The sequence below is a fragment of the Sinocyclocheilus anshuiensis genome, unplaced genomic scaffold, assembly GCF_001515605.1.
Source record: "Sinocyclocheilus anshuiensis isolate Anshui unplaced genomic scaffold, SAMN03320099.WGS_v1.1 scaffold745, whole genome shotgun sequence".
NCBI lineage: Eukaryota > Metazoa > Chordata > Actinopteri > Cypriniformes > Cyprinidae > Sinocyclocheilus > Sinocyclocheilus anshuiensis.
Genome location: NW_015540128.1, coordinates 140,140 through 164,466, shown reverse-complemented (window position 1 = coordinate 164,466; position 24,327 = coordinate 140,140). Strand labels below are relative to the sequence as shown.

The following is a 24,327-nucleotide window of genomic DNA, read 5'->3' as shown; positions in this document are numbered from 1 at the left end:
GCTTTCCATTGATGTATGGTTTGTTAGGATAGGACAATATTTGGCTGAGATACAACTATTTGAAAATCTGGAATCTAAGGGTGCAAAAAAAACAATCTAAATATTGAGAAAATTGCCTTTAAAGTTGTCCGAATAAAGTCCTTAGCAATGCATATTACTAATCAAAAATTAAGTTTTGATGTATTTACGGTAGGAAATTTACAAAATATCTTCATAGAACATGATCTTTACTTAATATCCTAATGATTTTTGGCATAAAAGAAAAATGTATAATTTTGACCCATACAATGTATTGTTGGCTATTGCTACAAATATACCCCAGCGACTTAAGACTGCTTTTGTGCGTCAGCTCTGCATACAAACACAGTTTGAGCAAACCAGAGCCATCAGTTTCTGTGTGCATCTGTGATTGTTTTCAGGGAGAAGCTGAGAGCGGAGCTGAAGTCCTCCGAGCTGGACAAACAGACGCTGGAGTCTAAGCTGACCTCCTTCCAGATCTACGGCCAGGACTTTGAGGCTCTCGCTGAGGAATATTCCAGACTCCGGCGGGAGATCGCCACGAAATCCTGGGCGCTGAAGGAGTTCTCCGCGTGAATCACACTGAAGCTAGTCAGATCTCTCATCAGTTCTGTCCTCTAATTCATCCTGCTTTTGAATTCATTTGTTATTCTTGATTGTTTAATATCATTTTACTAATTAACCAGTCTAAATCAACAAGTCCAGGTGTAGTCAAAACTGACTGTCAGCTGCTGTATTAATAAATAAGTCAAATTTGATTTGTTTTCTTGATGTTATTATCATTATTTTACTGATATCTGGCTTCAACATTGTATACATAACTTTTGAAAATGTGTAAATATATCAAAACTTAATTTTTGATTAGTAATATGCATTGCTAAGAACTTCATTTGAACAACTTTAAAGATGATTTTCTCAATATTTAGATTTTTTTGCACCCTCAGATTCCAGATTTTCAAATAGTTGTATCTCGGCCAAATATTGTCCTATCCTAACAAACCATACATCAATGGAAAGATTATTTATTCAGCTTTCAGATGATGCATACATCTCAATTTTGAAAAATTGACCCTTAAGACTGGTTTTGTGCTCCAGGGTCACAAATGTAAATGAAAACAATAAGGAATTTTAAGACTGTATATTTTTCTAGTAATATTCAGGTCTACAATATTTCATTTGTTTGTCGATCTATTAAATTATTTGTAAAACTGATTATTTGGTTTTCACAAACAGCTGAAAAAGTCATAAATATGTATTGTTCAGAAACTATTCAAAGTAATTTCCTCTCACTATCGACTGTCCTGTCGAATAAAAAAGCACAAACTACAGTTTATTTTATTATAGCGACAGCTCAAACAGGGCTTTTATTGTGCGTCTTCACATTATACATGTTTTCTTTAAATTATTTGGTCATCTTTATTTTAGTTCTACCCAGTGTTTTCCTGAGAGAGTCAGAAAGCATGTAAAAAAAAAGTTAAAAGCATTAAATTGTTTACAAAAATGTACAGACTTTTCAAACATAATGTTGTTTTTTGGTATTGCTAAACTGCAAAATTAAAAACAAAGGCTTATTTCCCCATTCTTACATTTATACTAAATTTAGATCATAAAAGTAGCCTATTAATTAAATAATATTCCCTGTCATAAAAGACATATAAGTGGAAAAAATGAGACTACAAAGGACAAAGCATGTAAACCACAAAATATAGCAATGTCACAATTAAATTTTAATTTGTTACATTTTGTTTGTGATTAAATATTTATAATGGAGTTTCCGAATTTTATTAGTCAACACAGCAGCAGCCATTGCAAAAACACTTCAAAATCAGCAGCTTTTAATTTAGTACAGTTAAAGCTGAACTTTGAAGCTTGAATCATATTTTTTTTTTTTTAAATCTGTTTATTGAACTTTTACAATAATAACAGGATACAGATACAGGAGAATCATGAAAAAATAGTTTCACCCCCCCCAAAGAAAAGAGAAAAAAAACAACAACAACAAAAAACACTATTAAAGTATAATTAAACAAACTAAATAAAACATAAAAAATTTAAACTCAATACATATTGTAAATCAACACAGCAGCAGCCATTGCAAAAACACTTCAAAATCAGCAGCTTTTAATTTAGTACAGTTAAAGCTGAACTTTGAAGCTTGAATCATATTTTTTTTTTTTTAAATCTGTTTATTGAACTTTTACAATAATAACAGGATACAGATACAGGAGAATCATGAAAAAATAGTTTCACCCCCCCCAAAGAAAAGAGAAAAAAAACAACAACAACAAAAAACACTGTATTAAAGTATAATTAAACAAACTAAATAAAACATAAAAAATTAAAACTCAATACATATTGTAAAACAAAGAACGTCAAGCCTAATGTCTCGAGTATAGAATATATGTTGGAGCATTAAAGTTTAGACATTTCGACCATTTGAATCATACATTTTTATCTGATCTAAATGTCTAGATATCAAATTCTGAGACGCAGAAGTCAGTCGTGATGTAATATGTGGCGTATGTGCGTCTGGCCGCTAGAGGGCGCTGTGTGCGCCGAGCTGCGCATGCGCAGTGTGCTTTGTGTACTTTCATGTTGATTCGGCTCTTGTCAGGACGCTCCGCGTTTTAATCCGCAACCATGAGCTTTTATTTACTGGAGATTTCAATAACACGAGCAGCGTTTTAAATGTAGACAGACTGAGCTTCTTTATTTTCCGGTCCAATCGGATTATCGACGCTTTGTTCAGTGCGCAGTATGTCTGAATGCATTAATGTGCGTCAAATCATAGCTTTTTATTTTATAATGTTACGAGGGATACTGTAACTGTCAAGGTGAGAAACATCGTTTTCATTCAGTGACGTCACGCCGGACTCGCTGGGCTGTATTATTATTAAGTTACAGTACATACCGGGGCTAGTTGTCACATGGTTTGTATCTAAGAGCATGTTATATATACATGCATATATATATATATATGAGAATATTCTCTAAAATATATAGTGTGACAGCTAGCCCCGGTGTCCCCTGCACTTTCATGTGTGACAGTCTCAGGTCCAGAGAGTAATAATGCTGGTGTTTCATTGCTCTTTCTCCAGAGGTACTCTGTTTATGAGGAACCATAAACACTCAAAGTGTGCAGCAGCATTTGAAGTCTGTGAATAAGGTGAGACGTGCATTTTTACTTTGAGTCGTTTCTACAGAAGATCCACTAATCTTGTTTTCTCTTCTCATGCGCTCATGTTGTTCTCAGATCAGCATGACCCTGGCGTTGACCCCTGCGGCCGTGTGCCAGTGCTTCACGCTCGTGTCGCTGTGCACGTCTATCGCAGATCCCAACTGGATCCAGGTCCAGAACTGCTCTGATTCGAGCAGCAAACTCATCTACGGTGTGGCCTTCACACTGCACGCCTATCAGAATCTCACAGACACAGGTGTGATCTTATAGCTCTGTTTATTACTGTGAACACCTGCAGTCCATCCGAGATCAGGATGAGTTTGTTTCTTCATCAGGTTTGTAGAAATGTAGCATTGCATCAGTGTCTCAGCAATGGATGCTCTGCAGTGAATGGGTGCCGTCAGATTGAGAGTCCAAACAGCTGATAAAAACATCACAATAATCCACAGCACTCCAGTCCATCAGTTAACATCTGGAGAAGACAAAAGCTGAAACACATCCAGCATTAAGACGATTTTAACTAAAATATGAGTCCATAATAACGCTTTGGTCTGGTGTTAATCAGGAGAGAAATCTGCACCGTTTAAACAGCTCTAAACAAATATGTGGCTGGATTTTGATGCGAGAGACAACAGCAGATGCACTTTTTCACTGAAGGAAGCGTTATTATGGATTATGGAGTCGTGTTTTAGTTAAAAGCGCCTTAATGCTGGATTTGTTTCAGCTTTTGTCTTCTCCAGATGTTAACTGATGGGCTGGAGTGGTGTGGATTAGTGGGATGTTTTTATCAGCTGTTTGGACTCTCATTCTGACGGCACCCATTCACTGCAGAGCATCCACTGGTGCAACAAGAAACAAACTCACATCTTCGGAGGCCTGAGGGTGAGCACATTTACAGTACATTTAAATTTTGTAATGAACTATTCTTTTAAACCTTTATTTTACCAAGTTAGTCTTTTGAAATCAAAATCTGTTTTTCAAGAGTGGCCTGGCCAAAACAACAGCATAAAGCAACAACAAACATAAAATAAATGTGACAAACTATACATAAAACATTGACTAAACATGAAGGCGATAAATGCAATGCTCTGCATGCAGTAACAGCAGTGAAGGGTTTTGTCTGGTGTAGGTCCGTTGGGGGGGCTGTATGGATGGGGAATGTGGCTGCTGTACTCTCTAGCCGTTCTCTGCTACAGCGCCGTCCTGTTTTCCAGTTCCTCTTTCCTGCTGGATTTCCTCGGAGCAGCTGTCACTCACTCAAAGCTGGTGACGTCTCTGCACTTCTTGACAGGTGCCTCACATTAAACGTGAACTCACTGCACTGTTAGTAACGTGGGAAAAGGATTCAGAAGTCGTCAATAATTGTCCATAAATTTAGTTGTATGTAAATTGTCCCATTAAGAATTATTTTATTTTTGATTGACAGAATTGTTTTCTGTTCCTGCTGAAAAAAACTGTTTTTTCATGCACTGGTCAGTTTTGAGGTCTATTTAGCTTCCGTAACATATCTCTTCTTTCAGACTAGTGGAAAGAAGACTTCTAAAACACGCATTTAAGTGTTCATTTTATTGCACTTTATCTATTTGCATCTGTACATTCAATTCCAGTACATATGCTTGAGTTTTTTTTTTTTTACATACAGCAAAGTTTACATATTCATTTTATTTACATATATATATATATGTGAGCCTGGAGCACAAAAGCAGTGTTAAGTCACTGGGGTATATTTGTAGCAATAGCCAACAATACATTGTATGGGTCAAAATTATGCATTTTTCTTTTATGCCAAAAATCATTAGGATATTAAGTAAAGATCATGTTCCATGAAGATATTTTGTACATTTCCTACCGTAAATATATCAAAACTTCATTTTTGATTAGTAATATGCGTGGCTAAGAACTTCATTTGGACAACTTTAAAGATGATTTTCTCAATATTTAGATTTTTTTGCACCCTCAGATTCCAGATTTTCAAATATTGTCCAATCCTAACAAACCATACATCAATGGAAAGATTATTTATTCAGCTTTCAGATGATGTATACATCTCAATTTTGAAAAATTGACCCTTATGGGGTCTTATGGTCTATGGTCACATATATTATCCACACTGATTTATATAACATTGTACTCCTAAAAACATACTGAAAATGTTTTTTTGTTTTTTTTCTGACTGTTGACAATAGTTTCTGATTTATGGAGTGATAAAAAAAGAGAAATCCAAAATATGACAACAAAATCAAACAAGAATTTAGAATCTGGCTTTTTCCAGTGGGAGTGTATGCAAATGAGTGCATATTTAATTAGATAAATAATTGTTTGCATATTTAAATGTACAATTTAAAAAAACTTGTAATACAAAACAATTGTTTTAATGCGCTGTCATTAATGAACTAGCTAAATATGGTGATATCTATTAGTTAAAATATTTTACCATCTTAACCTGTGATGTTTGGCGTTTTGTCAGCTGAACCCATTTGAGCAAAAATATTTACTTACAATATTTACAGTTCTTTGATGTTGTTTAATGATCACATGACATGCAGCTAAACAAAATATTGAATCTTTTTTAGTGTTTTATTTTGTTTGATTTATTCTTAAATGCAACATTTTAATTTAATATTTTTATGGTACATTTTCATGAATTCACAAACCTCATGCATTAATCAAAGACAACAGTTTTAAACATAGTCACATGAACTCGTTGTGTTGCATCTTTTCCAATTTTGTATAAAAATTTATTTTTTTGTGCAGTTAAACATCTTTACCATCTTAACCTGTGGCTTTAAATTCCCAAACATTGTTGCCAGCTGAACCCATTGGAGCGAAAATATTTACTGGAAGTCCCTCTGAGAATCAAAGTTAATGTTTCAATAATTGAGCAACGCTTTTGCACGTTTACAATTCTTTGATGTTGGTTAAAGGTCACATTGCATGCAGCTAAACAAAATATATTTTTTCTTAAGTGTTTTATTTGGATTGTTTTATTCTTAAATTATTTCTTTATTTAATTTAACATTTTTATGGCACACTTCACAACCCTCATGCATTAAACAAAGATAACAGTTTTAAACATTGTCACATGAACTCATGGTGTTCCATCATTTTTGTATAAAAATGTCTTTACTCTTGGTAGTTTGATCAAATAAGTCGGGAAACAGAAATACTGAGAGTCTTTTGATATTGCAAACAGCTCTAGTCTCTGGAATTACAATAATGAAGCAGTGGACAGAGAAGAGCATCATTTCTAGCCGGATGTGAACCTGATGTTTTACTAATGTGTGTTTTCTCACATTTCCCCGCAGCGTTCATCTGCGTGACGGTTGTGGGTGTGTGTGTGGCCTGTATGAGTGTGATTGAGCACAATCTGCAGCGAGGGAAGACGGAAAGCGGCCCTGCGCTCTGCATGTCTGCAGGAGAAAGCTTCTACATCGAGATGTTGGGCCTGCTCTTCTCCTTTATAGCGTGCACTTTGGCCCTCAAGGGTCATCCTGAACCCATCGGGCCCCGTGAGTACCTGAGCGTGGATGGAGAAGACAGTGATACAGAGCCTTTGATTGGTGGAGCTGAGAGGGAGGAGTGAACAGACAGAGTTATGCACTTCATTTCTAATGGCAGAAGAGCAAGAGCAAAGCTGAACAAGAGCTGATGTTAGATCAGGTGATCTCGGAGCACGTACAGAACGAATGAAATCCAGAATTTAAGAATCAGCTCCTTCTGGTTCATCAGTGAATTGATCACAGTATACAGGATCCCAACTGTCGAGGTTCTCTGAACAAACGTTCCTCCAGGAATGTTTGTTCGAAATTATCTAGTCTTTAATAATGCTCTCAAATCAAACGTTATTTATACATAATTTTCTGAAATGTTTGAGTTGGATGTTTTTTAAATGTTACTAATTGTTTCAGAACATTCCGAGAACATTCAAAAGTAACATTCCCGTAATGTTTGCGAAATTTTAAAACGGAATGTTCTTTTAAATGTTTGAATAACCAAGAAAAAAACATTTTAAAATTTGTAAAAACTGGACGTTTTAAATGTTCGGAAATAACATTACACTTAAAAGTAATTCAACAATCACAAAACAGTGAAAACATGTTTTTGGCCCTCAAGGGTCATCCTGAACCCATCGGGCCCCGTGAGTACCTGAGCGTGGATGGAGAAGACAGTGATACAGAGCCTTTGATTGGTGGAGCTGAGAGGGAGGAGTGAACAGACAGAGTTATGCACTTCATTTCTAATGGCAGAAGAGCAAGAGCAAAGCTGAACAAGAGCTGATGTTAGATCAGGTGATCTCGGAGCACGTACAGAACGAATGAAATCCAGAATTTAAGAATCAGCTCCTTCTGGTTCATCAGTGAATTGATCACAGTATACAGGATCCCAACTGTCGAGGTTCTCTGAACAAACGTTCCTCCAGGAATGTTTGTTCGAAATTATCTAGTCTTTAATAATGCTCTCAAATCAAACGTTATTTATACATAATTTTCTGAAATGTTTGAGTTGGATGTTTTTTAAATGTTACTAATTGTTTCAGAACATTCCGAGAACATTCAAAAGTAACATTCCCGTAATGTTTGCGAAATTTTAAAACGGAATGTTCTTTTAAATGTTTGAATAACCAAGAAAAAAACATTTTCAAATTTGTAAAAACTGGACGTTTTAAATGTTCGGAAATAACATTACACTTAAAAGTAATTCAGCAATCACAAAACAGTGAAAACATGTTTTTGTTAAAACATTAATTATGTCATTAATTCAGACTAATTGTGACTAGCCTATTTATTTGCTGATATGTAGAACTCATTTTTCAGAATTGATTTGAAATTAAATTGTTAAAGCACCACATTGTTTTGACTCTATATATAATTCTCAGGGATAAACTGGAGCATTCTGGGTTTTATAGCATAATAATCCATAAACTCAAATTTAATTTGGTGGGACTTTACAGTAAGATTCATGTTAATAATGAATGACATTCAGACATTTATAAGTGTGACTTAAGTGAAAAAAATATTTTTTCCCCAACTGCTGTATATGAATTAAATTCACATTTCTTCATTCTAAAAATATTAGTAACATCATCTAATCTTTCTTAAAATGGCCTAAATGTTGTGTGATGAGTGTATGTTTATGGGTCATTTGTAGTGAAAAATTAAATGTCTAATGAATTTCTCTAATTCTACTTAATTGGCAATTCTGTATCCTCAATTCTGTAGCCTCAATTCAAATTCAGTTCATATTCAGTATTCACCTCACTGATGTTGTGTTAGGAACCAACTCTAAACAAACTATCTCAGCCTTCATGTCAACATATTATAATGCATAATCATCTTTAATATTCAATTTATACATAAATAAGAATAATTCATATAATACTCAATGTAATCTAGTTGCCCAGGTTACAAACAACTACAGTGTGAACAGAAATTGGACTAAAACCCGATCAACATTCAGAGTCCACTTTCTAGTCCACATGCAATGTGAATGCAAACAGAACTGAATTCTTGACTCAAGTGTGAAAACTAAAATATTCAGGGCTGTTTTTATTTGATTGGCGATCAGTGGCGCAATGTCTGTCGAGAAACTAGTAAACAAATCAAACATCACTCCTCAACGTGCCTTGAGCTTCCTTTCTGTTCATACTGTATTTCTATTCCCTCTTTTAACCAGAATCATATTGCACCATATTTGATATTCTAGTATTTTACTGGAATTATGATGCCGTTCAGCCCAAAATGACAGTTCTGTCATCATTTGCTCAACCTCATGTTGTTCAGACCTGTATGACTTTCTTTCTCTCATTGATTATCAGTGAATAATAAACGTGGGTCTGTTCCACAGTTATTATAGTTAACTAACACTAAAATTAAGACCGTTAAAAAACATTTTGTTACTTGAAATGAAGGTTACAAGTAGCGGAAAATGTACAGAAAATTTCAGATAGTTTCCAAAAATCCCAGTAGCCTACATTTAAACATTTCTGGAAACGTTTCACTTTTTTTGCAACCATACTTGAAATAAAATAAACATGAACTGAACTGAAATAAAACATTAAAAGTGTAAACATGTTTTATTTCAGCAAGTTGCCAAGGCAACATTTCTTGTTTTTGTTCTCTTTTTCTAAAATAGCTAAAACTAAATAAACTAAAACTGATAAAATTTCATCAAAACTAGACTTTTGTAAAAAAAAATAAAAAAAAAATTGTAAAAATTGCAAAAGCATGCAACAAAATTACTAAAACCTTAACTAAAATTAAAGTGAAAACAAAGTATAAAAATTACAATCTAATTCAAAATATTAAACTATAGTAGTATAATGACGCTAAAATAACACTATACTGTTCACTTTTCACACAAAACAACTATCTTCATATAACTCAGTATAATTCACAACTCATACAGACTACTGATTATGAATGTTTAGATTAATTTTTGGACACTTTCTCGATCCTTTGTATGGCTTGAAAGTCAATAGGGTTTGAGCAGCATGAGAGAGAGTAAATGTAATTGATGTGCATCTGTAGTTAATCTGTAGTAGTGTAGTATTTCATTTGTCCTTATGAATATAATAACAGAGACATAGGCTACTAGGATTTTAAAGTATAAATACTAGTGCTGTCAAACGATTAATCGCATTCAAAATAAAAGTTTTTGTTCACGTAATATATGTGTGTGTGCTTTGTATATTTATTATGTATATATAAATACAAACACATGCATGTATATATTTAAGAAACGTAATGTTTATATATTAAATATATATATAATATAAATTATATGAATGTAAACGTACATGTTTTCAAAATATATACTGTATGTGTGTGCTTCTATATATACATAATAAATATACACAGTACACAAACTTATATTATGTAAACAAAATGTTTATTTTGGATGCGATTAATCGCGATTAATCATTTTAATAAATACACTGAGTCTAAGGAGGATTTATACAGTTTGTGTTTACGTTTATATTTGTGTGAAGCCATTTAATGCAATGTAAAAAAATGAATTTATGTTCCAAAGTTGATCTATCATCACACTCCTCAGTGATCAGATGCATCTCACTAAATGAACTCTGAATGCAGCAGTGCATCATGGGAAGCGGAGCTCCGCTGTGCCTTAATTTCTCAGCTCTCTCTCTAATTAGACTCCATCAAATTATATGAATGTAAACGTACATGTTTTCAAAATATATACTGTATGTGTGTGCTTCTATATATACATAATAAATATACACAGTACACAAACTTATATTATGTAAACAAAATGTTTATTTTGGATGCGATTAATCGCGATTAATCATTTTAATAAATACACTGAGTCTAAGGAGGATTTATACAGTTTGTGTTTACGTTTATATTTGTGTGAAGCCATTTAATGCAATGTAAAAAAATGAATTTATGTTCCAAAGTTGATCTATCATCACACTCCTCAGTGATCAGATGCATCTCACTAAATGAACTCTGAATGCAGCAGTGCATCATGGGAAGCGGAGCTCCGCTGTGCCTTAATTTCTCAGCTCTCTCTCTAATTAGACTCCATCCAGCACCTCGTTCTCCGTCACATGACACCAGCTTCTGCTCCAGTTGGATGGAGACCATCGCCATAGTAACCTTGAGAAGTTGTTGATGTCACCGATGATTTTGTGAATGGAGAGAAAGATTTGATGGGTTTGTTATCATGTGTTTTTCTGTTGTCTTCAGTCTAGTGTTTGTGAGTGTAAGTGTGAGTTGTGCATGTTAAACCACGATTAACACTAAACCATAGCTTGTGCTGTATGAGTGTTCATAGAGAAAAATGATGTGAAACTGAAGGAAACAGATATTTGCACTGACAGTGTATTATGAGTAAATGTATGTGCTGCTGAACAAGCATTGATCGTCTCAAATGTTTCATGTGAGTTTGTTTTTAAAGCTGTGCATGCATATATCATCAGCATTCATTCTGAGTTTGTTGTTTATGCCTGTTGGATTGAAGTTTACTGTTGCAAAAACAACACCGCAATCTCATTTTATTTGCTTTATTCTACTAATGGTAAAAACAGCAACACTTTACAGCAAGGTCTCATTTGTTAACATTAGTTAATGCATTGAGCTAATTATAAACATGTTTTATATCATTTATTCATCTTTTAGATAATAAAAATGCATTTGTTCATTGTTCATGTTAGTTCACAGTGCATTAAAGTAACATGCATTATTTTTATTAAAAAAAATATATTATTGAATGTAGAAATTAACATTTATTGTTAACAAATGAAACCACATACCTGAAAAGCAATACAGTTGCATGTCAATTTGTATGTTGGTGATATTTTTTACAGTTTCGTCTAATATTCTAGTAATCCTTGACTAGCTGGTTAAGGTGTGTTTAAGTAGAATTAGAGCTCAATTTAGACACTGTTAAAAAAAGAGAAAGAAAGAGGTTTGACAATTTTATTTAAAAAACATTTCATAATCGTCACATTAACAACTCGCATAATAAATATAAAATTTAAAAACCCAAATGTCCATCATAAACAATACACAAAACATCATTTACACACCACAGGCCATTGAGAACCATCTCATTATTTACTAGACTAAAGAAAGAAAAAGAAAATAATTTCTTCAGATAAATTCTAAGAAGATTTTGGTGAATGTTCCTAAGTGCAATTCATGAAAGTCTAATGATATTATTATTAAGAAGAGAGTGTATAATTTAAGACAAGTTGGAGGTAAATCTAATTTGAAGAGGTTATTACAATGATTTTTTTTTTTTTTTTGGTTTAGCCTTTCAAAAAATCTAGAGAAAAAAAGATAACATTCTTAAGAGATGTTTTTGTGAACACAAAAGACTTATCTTTATGCTTAACTTAGAAAATAAGACAATTGCAGTGTTATTCTTTGTTAGTGTTAAGAATTTTTTTTATTCGTGAATCCGGTCACTGGAGGATCTTTATAGTATGAACTGATTAATTGTTGGTTTCCTAGTTTAATAAACTCTTATAATCGCTTTATTACGCCCTCGCCGAGCAGAAGGGGGCGTGTCCTGTCGCGTCCAAAAGGGGCGTGGCGCAGGTGGGTGTGTCTCTCAGCTGATGTCTCTCAGCTTCATCTCCGTCGCGGGCGTCAGCGGCAGCGCATCTCGCGGCTTCACGCGTTCGTTTACGCCGCAGCAGCAGAGCAGCAGAAGCACAGACGGATCCGCGGCGAGACAGTGAGTATGTGAGACGCGGCGCGCTGGATGCTGCTGCTGCTGCTGTTGTTATGGAGGATGCGGATGCAGTGATGCATCATTTTGCATGAGCGCTAACACGCATTATGTAATGAGAGCGGATGCTTCGTCCTGTAGTCAGGTGAACGCTGGACCTCCATTGTGCTGCTGCATCCTCGTCTCAGCCTCTGTTAAATGGAGCGTTTTATGTTATGATAAAAGCAGCCTATTGAATGCATCCAAGCGTCTGCTGGTTAGTAGCATCACTAGGCCCGCATTCACTGCATTCACTGTCAGGTGAAGATGCTTTTTAGTGCATATTGTGATTCTGATGTCATCTGTTTGTGTGCAGGCCTCCATCTCACGCATCACTGTCATTTTCTCCAGTTTTGTGTTTTCTTGGAATTGCACTGCGGTGTGTGTGAGTGCGATGCATCAACACAGTGTGTCATTCTGCTGCACTGCATGTTTACATCCATGCACATGCGTGTATTTGCGTTGATGTTTGTTATGCAGTGATGAGGTTATGCTGTGAATCTGATCTTGCATTATTGATAGAGCAGCTGAGGGTGATGTAATTAGGATGGCAATCTCAAATGTGTGTTGGGATGTATGAAGCATGTGAGCGATGATGTAATGCCTGTGAGTGACTGACTGTGCTGGAGCGGGTAGTAGAGGCACGTGCCAGTGCTGATCTGATCCAGAGCTCTGCTGGACCAGTGATGCTACTGCACACCATCAGCAGCACTGCTCCAGCTGACGTCTCAGTGCGCTTGCATGGCTTTGGGAGAGAGTTTATACGAAAACGATCATAGGAGAGCATGCATGTCAATGTATTGTGCACCAAAACACAGTTATGCTTGACACACACCACGATAGTGTCTTGGAATTCTTCAAAGTGCCTCAGCTGGGTAAATATATGGAAATCATCCATGTGCATTAAAATGCTGTGATAAAGATCCAAGTGCATGAGACAAAAGAGCTGAGCAGTCATGTTTGTTTTTTATTTTTAATGTTGAATGTTGCTACAGTCTTACACTGTTCATTATACCGATGTATCGTAGCCTATGTTACCCTTTCAAAGAAGTACCATGGTATCAAGAGTCGGAAATCTTAATATGAACTCAAAACATTTCTTATCAGATAACCTGAGCTGCTTCACATTCATTTTATAGCTCTTATACTCTTAAAGGATGATAATTAGTGACTCCTTTGAGTCTATTGTTTCAGCTTTGGTCTTCTCCAGATGTTAACTGATGGACTGGAGTGCTGTGGATTATTGTGATGTTTTTATCAGCTGTTTGGACTCTCATTCTGACGGCACCCATTCACTGTAGACTCAATTAAATCTCAGAAATGAAAGAGCACCGTGTAATTTTTCCTCTAGGATTCTAGTGCAATTCATAAATGATTTCATGATTCACATGCAATTATAATGAATGTTCAGTTTGATTGACATAAGTGTGACATAAACTGCATTCACACTGCAAAAAATTGGATGTGTTTGCAATTCATTTTCACAAATGAAAGTGGCCACAATCAGAATTGTATTTTTTGCTGTTCACGCTGTCATTTAGAAACCGATCCGTCACTTGGAGTTGAATGTGAGCGCTGCCTTTGTTTGCAGGATTTACAATCAGAATCAGGTCAGATTTGCTCTGTGTTTGGTTAATGTTTAACTCCAGAGATCATCATAATCAGGGTACAGTTTCGCTGAAACAGATCCGCGTTGATGTTTACACACTTCACAGACACACATGCGCTTCATACGACTGTTACCTTTGAGAAGCTCCTCGCTCTTTTTCTTTCATTTGTTGGCATGAGAACTTGCAGTCAGTTTCTTTGATAAACGTTCAGCATGAGGAGCAAGCAGTTCTGCTTTTACAATTCTAGAGGGACGCACGTATGTTGTTTACTTTCTCTTGAGCTGTCAGCGTAATATCCGTTTATTCCACTTGGAATGTTTTTAACTGTGTTTTTGATACATGCTCGTCCACATTGGTTGCATTTTCTAGTAATGCTTTGTAGTAATGCTGTGAATGTCATTTATAAAGCAGCTTAGTTGCATTCCACTTCACTGCTTTATTGTTGTTGTTGTTTTTCTATGTAAACATGCGCTACATGGTTTGACTGCTGTACTTGTGTATTTTGCAGCACCTAGTGCACGACACAGCATTCTAAAAACATGTCACTCAAGTTAAAAGTTACATTTTTCAAAAACCTTACATTTTTTTACCCATTCCACTGCATTTTTAATGCAAAAACACATTCAATGGCCCCAGAGAGAGCAACTATTAGTTTACAGCAGATTTTCCCAAACTGGGGTTCACGAGTTGATGAAAAACCCCTTTTGGAACCTTTATTTTTAAGAGTATAATTAAATAAAGGTCAAACTCAAAATAAAACACTAAAAAATATTACATATTTGATTTTAAATAAATTAAAGTGAAAATAAATATTTTTTAAATAAGATACTATTAAAGGTTTTATTTGTTTACCTGAATGTCATGTGACCATTAAGCAGCATCAGATACCATCAACATGCAAATGTGTTCATAAATTAGTAAAATATTAACTTAAAATCTCAGGGGGACTTCAAGAATATATTTCAGCTCAGATGGCTTCAGCTGACAAAACAGTCAATCTGATTTTATAAGATCGCTACTAAGTAATAATTATGAGACATAAAGTAATAGTTATGACATACCAAACTATAATTTATATTTTATATAATTTGTTTACATGCATGTCATGTGACCATTACCTGATGTCAGAGAACTGGTTGAAAATTCAGCTCTAATGTGTTTGGCTTACAAAAAAAGTCTGGGAATTGCTGTTTTTCACGAGTCATAATTTAGTCACACTAAGTCATAACTTTATACTGTATAAATTATATTCTATCATTTGTATTCTAAGTCATAATAATATTTTATTTGTTTACATGTGATCATTAACCGGCATTAGAGAACCACGAACATGCCAATGTGTTGATGAATTATAGAAATATTAACTTCAAATCTCACAGGGACTTTAAGAACATGTTTAAGGTTAATGGGGTTCATCTAATAAAAATAATTGACAAAACCAGTCAATCTGATTCACTAAATCATGTGTTCAGCAACATTTGTTCCTTTTAAAGGGAAAGTTCATGCAAAAATTTAAATTCTGTCATCATTTTCTCACCCTGTATGAATTTCTGGGCCCCATTGACTTCCAAGTCATTGGAGCCAGGGGGCGGAGCCAGGGGGTGTGGCCAGCACTGACTTAAGCTTGGCACCCCACTCAAAACTACAGTTTTTGTCCCTTTTTGTCTTGCTTCAGTAGAACAACAATGAACTGCGGTCTGATGAGATGTTGTTAGAATATATGTCATTAAAACAAACTTTCCTGTCGCACACTCTTCAACTGTACGTGAATATAAGGCGCAGTCATGAAATTACCAAAAAGACGACTGAAGCTGCAAACTGTGCATGAATGTATGTATATAGCCTCTGATTAACATGGAAAAGATACCTTTTATCACGTGTCATTATGTCGCGTTGCATGTAGTTAGGACATGGTGTTACAGGTTTGGAATAACATGAGCAAATGATGACAGAATTTTCACTTACATTTACATTGTCACTTATCCAAAGCGACTTACAAATGAGGACAACGGAAGCAATCAAAATCAACAAGAGAGCAATGATATGCAAGTGCTATAACAAGTCTCAGCTTAACGCAGTACACATAGCAAGGTTTTTTTTTAATTATATAATAGATAAAAAGAATAGAAAAAGCTAGTGTTAGAGGTCTTTTTTGTTTTGTTTTTTTTTATATAGAAAACAAGCGGTTAGAAAACAAATAGAGTGCAAGTCTTAAAGGTCATGTTTTTTTTTTATAAAAAAAGAAAACAAATAGATAAAATAGAATTAGAATAGAGAGTGCTGGAGTTAGAGGGTCAAATAAAGATGGAAGATTTCTGCATGAACTGTACCTTTAAGAATTCTGTTATGTGGTATATTGTGAATAAGGCCACTAACGCAGTGTGTTGTGTTGCAGTGTGTGTGTGTGTGACCCGGCTCACTTCCCCTTCATGCCCGTGTGTGCTGGCGCTGTGGGCGGCGGAGTGAAGCGCTCGAGGCTCCTGGCATGGGCAGCGTAGGGAGCGGGGCCTCCAGTCAGCGGCCGATCACAATGCGTAGCGTGGGCACCCGCACCACCCCCAATGGCCCACTGGTGGCCGCACTGCCTCCCGCCTCGACCCGCCGGCGCCTCGATGACCGAAGCTTCAGCGCCGAGCGCATCCCCGGCCCCAGCACCAAAACCAAGGGCGTCTCCGCCGACGAGCACAGCTACAACGCCGAGAGGGATTTCCACGCTAACGCTCGCAACCACGCCAACGCCGAGCGCGCCCCGGCACACAACGCCAACCGCCAGCAGACGCTCAACGGAGAGAGGCTGGTGTCCAACGTGGTGTTTGCCAACGGGGCGCGGCGGGAAGGACACAGGCGCGGAGAGAGTCTGGACCTGTGCGGGAACAACATCGTGCTGAACAACGACAAGAACGGCAGCCATCAAGCTCCACCGCAGCCGCCGCCGCCGCCACACAAGGACAAGAGCAAAGCCAAACCCAATAATCACAACCCACCCAACATCCTGCCCGTCTCGGGAAAACTCGAGCATGCACAGGTACGCCAACAACGGCCGTGTTCAGGAGGAGATGCCAGTAGTGCATCGTTTAGTGTGTTTTGTAGTGGCACAATAAAGAACACAAGAAAATACCCAGCGAAGCATAACAAACCCTTTAGCCTCACAGCACATACATTTATGGAAGCCCTCCTTTAGTGACATAAAAAGTAGAAATTATGAGATAGCTACTAAATCATAATCGTGAGACAAAAAATCAAAATGATGACTTAATCGTAATGTTGAGATAAAAAGTCATAATTTTGCCAGTAAAAGTTGAAATTATGAGATACAGTAGCTACTAAATCATAATTATGAGATAAAAAATTATGAGATAGCTTCTAAACCATAATTGTGAGATAAGAAGTCAAGATTATGACATACTAAGTCAAAATTATGAGGTAAAAATTATTAGGACATACCAAGTCGTAATTATGAGATAAAAAGTCAAATTGGTGGTGGTTGAGGAGATTGCCCCTTCCATGTAAAGTGCTTTGAGTACCCAGAAAAGCGCTATATAAATGTAACAAATTATTATATTTAGGTCATTAAAAGTGGAAATTATGAGATACAGTAGCTACTAAATCATAATTATGAGATAAAAATTCATAATTAGGTAATTAAATGCTGAAATTATGAGATAGCTTTTAAACAACAATTGTGAGATAAGAAGTCAAAATTATGAGATAGAAATTAAATGTTAGGACATACCAAGTCGTAGTTATGAGATAAAAAGTCAAATTGGTGGTGGTTGAGGAGATTCAATGTAAAGCGCTTTGAGTACCCAGAAAAGTGCTATAAATGTAACGAATGATTATTATTATTTTTATTATTAAGCCATTACAAATTTTAATTATGAGATGGCTACTAAATCGTAATTTTGAGACAAGCACTCAAAATGATGACATATTACATAATAAGGATGAGATAAAAAGAAATAATTATGTCATTAAAAGTCAAAATTATGAGATTCAGTAGCTACTAAGAGATAAAAAAAATTATGACATACTAAGTCAAAATTATGCAATTAAACTAAATTAGGACATACAACGTCTTAATAATTATGAGATAAAAAGGCAAAATTATGACAAAAACTGACATAAGACATCTATGAGATAAAGAGTCATAATTATGACATGATTCTTGACTATTATAATTAAAATTGACTATCGTAATTTCAACTCTTTGTCATAATTACGAATTTTATCACAATTATGACAGTATCTCATAAATTTGTCTTTTTTTCATAATTCTGAATTTTATCCCATAATTATAACTTATCTCATAATTTCAACGTTTTTGGTAATAATTATGAATTTCATCGTAGTATCTTATAATTCTGACTTTTTATGTCATAATTATGATTTACTAAACCATGATTTCTTTTCTTATGTGGCAGAAAATAGCTACCATATAAATGTGGCTTACACTTTTGGGATTGAAACCAGGCCTTCTGATTTTTAAACAAGATGCAGAAGTTATAAGCAGAAGTAAGATTTGAGCTTCAGACTTGTTTCGTTAACCGAAATAAAGCTGAAATAAAATTGAAAACTTAATTTAAACTTAACTTAATTTTAAAAAGCTTAAATGAAAATTAGAAAGAAATGTTGAACTGCAACTAACTGAAATATGTATATGTGTATATATACAGTGGTGGCCAAAATTATTAGAACACTTGGCATATTTAAGAGGTTTCAGTTGTTTTTGTTGAATTGGAAATTGGAACATATAGTTATACTAAAATATAGTATATACTAAAATAACAAAAACTGAATTCTGTATTTGATGCCGCCATTCAGATGAATTTGTGTCTCTGCAGACCAATGACTCTCTGGTGCGTCCATCAGAATTCAAAATTAGGACACACCAAGTCATAATTATGAGATAAAAAGCCATAATTGTCATTAAAAGTTGAAAATATGAGATAGCTACTAAATCATAATTGTTAAATAAAAAGTCAAAACTATGACATAAGAAGTCAAAATTATGGGATTAAAAAAAATCTAAATTAGGACATACCAAATCATAATTATGAGATAAAAATTTATAATTATGCCATTAAAGTTTGAAATTATGAGATAGCTTTTGAACCATAATTATGATATAAAAAGTCACAATTATGACATACCAAGTCATAATTATGAGACTAAAAAGGCAAAATTATGACATATCGTCAATTTCAACTTTTTGTCATAATTATGAATTTTATCCCATACTTATAACTTATCTCATAATTTCAACTTTTTTGGTAATAGTTATGAATTTCATCTTAGTATCTTATAATTTTGGCTTTTTATGTCATGATTAAAATACTGGTTGAAAAACTTAATTTTAAAAAGCTTAAATGAAAATTAGAAAGAAATGTTGTCTTGCAACTAACTGAAATATGTATATGTGAGCCTGCAGCACAAAAGCAGTGTTAAGTCGCTGGGGTGTATTTGTAGCAATAGCCAACAATACATTGTATGGGTCACAATTATACATTTTTCTTTTATGCCAAAAATCATTAGGACATTAAGTAAAGATCATGTTCAATGAAGATATTTTGTAAATTTCCTACCGTAAATATATCAAAACTTAATTTTTGATTAGTAATATGCATTGCTAAGAACTTCATTTGAACAACTTTAAAGATGATTTTCTCAATATTTAGATTTTTTTGCACCCTCAGATTCCAGATTTTCAAATATTGTCCGATCCTAACAAACCATACATCAATGGAAAGCTTATTTATTCAGCTTTCAGATGATGCATACATCTCAATTTAAAAAAATTGACCCTTATGATTGGTTTTGTGCTCCAGGGTCACATATGTGTGTATATATACACGCAATAAAAATGACAAAATGACATAAAAATCAATGAATAAATACATCAATAAAATCTAAAAATAAAAGCTAATTAAAAATATCAACATATAGTTATACTAAAATATGGTCTTATTGAAGTAACAAAAAATGAATTCTGTGTTTGATGCCACCATTCAGATGAATTTGTGTCTCTGCAGACCAATGACTCTCTGGTGCGTCCATCAGCCTTCAAACCTGTGGTGCCCAAGAGCTTTCACTCCATGCAGAACCTGGTGTGTCCCCTCCAGACCAGCTCCGGGACGGCCGGTCCAGGCAGCGGCGGCGAGAAGGCCGGTCCGAACCAGGACAGTCCCGGGACACACGGCGGCGCGGGCCAGGCCGTACAGGGCAGTCTGTCGGACTCCGGGAGGAACTCTCTGACCAGTCTGCCCACGTACACGGGCTCCAGCCACGGCCCGCCGCCCGCGCTCGGACCCCTCAGTGCCTCCACCAGCCACATCAACCGGCTGGGCACCGTCGCCCTGGACAAGCCGGGCTACCAGAACGGCCTCAGCACCTCCGACAGCGGCCGCTCCTCCTCAGGCAAGAGCTCCTCCTCGTACCAGCGCCTCAGTCACCTGAGCGACGCTCCCGCGCCCCTGAGACCCTCTCCGTCCTCCGACGACGTGATCCAGGACCTGGAGGAGCGTCTGTGGGAGAGAGAGCAAGAAGTAAGTGAGGTGACAGAACTTTGTAAATTCATTAGCGTTGTGTATGTGTCATTTGATGTTCTGAACCGTGGTGCGTTTTTTCATTGAATCTAATTGGCAAGTCTCTCTTCGTTTTGTTTACTATTTATTATTATTTTTAGTTATGTATTTTATTTATTTATTTATTTAGTCACTTTGTATCTGGCATATGACTATATGTAAATGTGATGTACTCGCTGAGGCATAATTTTACCATGTGCCACCTGCAAAAGTGCATTTGTCACCATGTTTTGTACTAGAAACTGTTTATAATTGTTGACAAATTCAATATTTCAAAATTTTAAATCTTCATTCCTCTTTTTATTTATTTAGTTTTTCCATACAACATTGGATATTTTTTAAATGCAATTTTTGCATTTTTTTTCTTTAACTTTTCATACTCCATTAGATAATTTTTTATTAATATGAAAATTTCTTTCATTTTGCATACACCATTGGATATTTTTTTATTATTAGATTTTTTTTCTTTAGTTTTGCATAAACAGTGGATTTTTTTTACATACACCATTGGATATTTTTTTATTTTATTTGTATTTATTTTTTTATTTTTTTAAATGTCTTCAATTTTGCACATACACCATTGGATATATATATTTTTTTTATTTAATTTGGCATACAACATTGAATTTTTTTCCAAAATAATCTTTAATTTTGCATACATTATCGTATATTTTTAATTATTACTATTTTTTATAATTTTGCATGCACCACTGGATATTTTTTATAATTATTATTATTCACAATTTTGCATATGCCATTGGATATTTATTTATTTTTATTTATATATTTTTGCTTACACCATTGTTAATGCCTATTGAATTGCATTCATAACAGACCTGCTCAAAAGAGCAAAAGTAAGTCAGCGAGTTTCACTAATCATAAATAGAACATTTTCACCTGGAAAGGTCCTTTGGTTTAGTGGAAATGTTGTTTGATTATAAATAGAACAACCATTTTTATGGTTAACAAGGTTTTAGTCCGTTTTTATCGTTCCAAGAAGTAGCATCAACCGCCAGTAAGGCCAGAAACATTCTCTACGCAAGTATGCAAATGCAAACACACGATTCTGAGGTACATACATGCTTTCTACAGTACATGCATTAGGTTATTATTATTAGATTTTCTTCAGATGTGCTGTTATTCATATAGCTAGACATAGAAGAAGTTTATGCAAAGTTGCATGACGTGAGAATGCAACAACGCATGAAATCAAGCTTGCATTGTTTGAGACTGTGTTTCGCGTGTTTCGGCCGTGCTGCCCTCCTCACAGGTGATTCACATGAGACGTAACCTGGACCAGAGTGAGGCGGCTATCGTGCAGGTGTTCGAGGACAAGCAGCGCGTGTGGGAGCGTGAGATGGAGGAGCTGAGGCAGAACTACGCCGGGCGTCTGCAGCAGGTGACCCGACGGGCCCAGCGCACACAGCAGGCCCTGCAGGCGCAGATCGCCCGTCTGCAGCAGGACAAGCGGCGGCTGCAGGACGAGATGACGCTGCTGCTCGTTCAGAGAGAGGAGCTGGAGAAGAAGTGCTTGGACTTCAGGAAGGAGCAGGCCGATATCCTGCCCAGACTGGAGGAGACCAAGTGGGAGGTGAGAGAGACTCGTAGTTCGTTTTGAGACTAACATCTGTAGCCTAATGCACATCCACTGCAGAAAGTGCTGTTCTCAGCACATCTAAACATCCTTAAATCAACCAAGTCATAATTATGAGATAAAAACCCATAATTGTCATTAAAAGTTGAAAATATGAGATAGCTACTAAACCATAATTATGAGATAAAAAGTCAAAATTAGGACATACTAAGTCAAAATGATGAGATTTAAAAAATCTAAATTAGGACATACCAAATCATAATTATGAGATAAAAAGTTATAATTATGCCATTAAAGTTCGAAATTACGAGATAGCTACTAAACCATAATTATGAGATAAAAAGTCAAAATTAGGACATACTAAGTCAAAATGATGAGATTTAAAAAATCTAAATTAGGACATACCAAATCATAATTATGAGATAAAAAGTTATAATTATGCCATTAAAGTTCGAAATTACGAGATAGCTACTAAACCATAATTATGAGATAAAAAGTCAAAATTAGGACATACTAAATCAAAATTATGAGATTTAAAAAAATCAAAATTAGGACATACCAAATCATAATTATGAGATAAAAAGCCATAATTGTCATTAAAAGTTGAAAATATGAGATAGCTACTAAACCATAATTATGAGATAAAAAGTCAAAATTAGGACATACTAAATCAAAATTATGAGATTTAAAAAATCTAAATTAGGACATACCAAATCATAATTATGAGATAAAAAGTTATAATTATGCCATTAAAGTTTGAAATTACAAGATAGCTACTAAATCATAATTATGAAATAAAAAGTCAAAACTATGGCATACCAAGTCAAAATTATGAGATTAAAAAATTCTAAATTAGGACATGCCAAGTCATAATTAAAAAAGATAAATCTACTTGAGATGCAAAATGACTTCAAAATGAAGTGAGAAAAATCAACTTAATTCAAAGGGAAAACAAGCTTATTTTTCTGACCTCATTGACAGATAATTTTGTTTTTAAAGTGTAAATCTCACTTTATTTTGTAGCATTTAAAAATTACATTCTTTTTTACAATTATTTCTTTTCCTGGAAGATGGACTAAATCTATGTCTTTTGTAAAAATACTCTCTAGAGTAAGAAGACGACCTTAAAAAATGTATCAGTGATTTTATGAAGTCTTATATAACTTCATAAAGTATATATATTAAATATGTATGTTCAAAAATTCACTGTTGAAATATAGGGTTAGGTTTATGGTTATATTATATATATTATATATAGGGATATATATATATATATATATATATTTATTTTTATTTTTTTTATATATTAATATTATAAAATATTTTTTGTGGAAACTATTATACATTTTTCAGGATTCTTTGGTTAAAAAAAGGTCAAAAGGGCAGCATTTTTTTGAAATAGAAAATCTTTTGTAACATAAATTTATAAATGTCTTTACAGTTCATAATTGTCATTAAAAGTTGAAAATATGAGATAGCTACTAAACCATAATTATGAGATAAAAAGTCAAAATTAGGACATACTAAATCAAAATTATGAGATTTAAAAAATCTAAATTAGGACATACCAAATCATAATTATGAGATAAAAAGTTATAATTATGCCATTAAAGTTTGAAATTACAAGATAGCTACTAAATCATAATTATGAAATAAAAAGTCAAAACTATGGCATACCAAGTCAAAATTATGAGATTAAAAAATTCTAAATTAGGACATGCCAAGTCATAATTAAAAAAGATAAATCTACTTGAGATGCAAAATGACTTCAAAATGAAGTGAGAAAAATCAACTTAATTCAAAGGGAAAACAAGCTTATTTTTCTGACCTCATTGACAGATAATTTTGTTTTTAAAGTGTAAATCTCACTTTATTTTGTAGCATTTAAAAATTACATTCTTTTTTACAATTATTTCTTTTCCTGGAAGATGGACTAAATCTATGTCTTTTGTAAAAATACTCTCTAGAGTAAGAAGACGACCTTAAAAAATGTATCAGTGATTTTATGAAGTCTTATATAACTTCATAAAGTATATATATTAAATATGTATGTTCAAAAATTCACTGTTGAAATATAGGGTTAGGTTTATGGTTATATTATATATATTA

The 24,327-nt window shown here is 34.5% G+C and overlaps 3 protein-coding genes across 7 annotated transcripts in view; all 3 read left to right on the top strand.

Moving 5' to 3' along the window:
- The window catches only part of haus4 (HAUS augmin-like complex, subunit 4), a 9,431-nt gene extending 8,656 nt beyond the window's left edge, over positions 1-775 (top strand). For 2 of the 3 annotated variants that reach the window (XM_016484469.1, XM_016484470.1), the window contains one exon: positions 420-775. In XM_016484469.1, coding sequence (XP_016339955.1) covers positions 420-594 — 175 coding nt within the window. In that variant the 3' untranslated portion in view covers positions 595-775. The remainder of the gene's footprint in view (positions 1-419) is intronic. The other variant, XM_016484468.1, reaches the window with a different exon arrangement.
- Positions 776-2,490: 1,715 nt separating this feature from the next.
- On the top strand, positions 2,491-8,972 carry LOC107687229 (transmembrane protein 127). Of its 3 annotated transcripts, XM_016484473.1 has the most exons (5): positions 2,491-2,852; positions 3,117-3,184; positions 3,272-3,452; positions 4,326-4,487; positions 6,502-7,178. In XM_016484473.1, exons 3-5 carry the CDS (start codon positions 3,278-3,280, stop codon positions 6,777-6,779), a joined length of 615 nt encoding a protein of 204 aa, XP_016339959.1. In that variant the 5' UTR covers positions 2,491-2,852; positions 3,117-3,184; positions 3,272-3,277; the 3' UTR covers positions 6,780-7,178. The 3 variants fall into 3 exon arrangements, with proteins under 3 accessions (XP_016339959.1, XP_016339958.1, XP_016339957.1); XM_016484472.1 differs by lacking the exons at positions 2,491-2,852; positions 3,117-3,184 and adding an exon at positions 7,311-8,972 and having other exon boundaries at positions 3,199-3,452; positions 6,502-6,681; XM_016484471.1 differs by lacking the exons at positions 2,491-2,852; positions 3,117-3,184 and having other exon boundaries at positions 3,199-3,452.
- Positions 8,973-12,295: 3,323 nt separating this feature from the next.
- Positions 12,296-24,327, top strand: part of lzts3a (leucine zipper, putative tumor suppressor family member 3a) — a 14,145-nt gene continuing 2,113 nt past the window's right edge. Inside the window, exons 1-4 of the mRNA XM_016484509.1 lie at positions 12,296-12,400; positions 16,439-17,068; positions 20,073-20,585; positions 21,895-22,215. Coding sequence (XP_016339995.1) covers positions 16,529-17,068; positions 20,073-20,585; positions 21,895-22,215 — 1,374 coding nt within the window. The 5' untranslated portion in view covers positions 12,296-12,400; positions 16,439-16,528. The remainder of the gene's footprint in view (positions 12,401-16,438; positions 17,069-20,072; positions 20,586-21,894; positions 22,216-24,327) is intronic.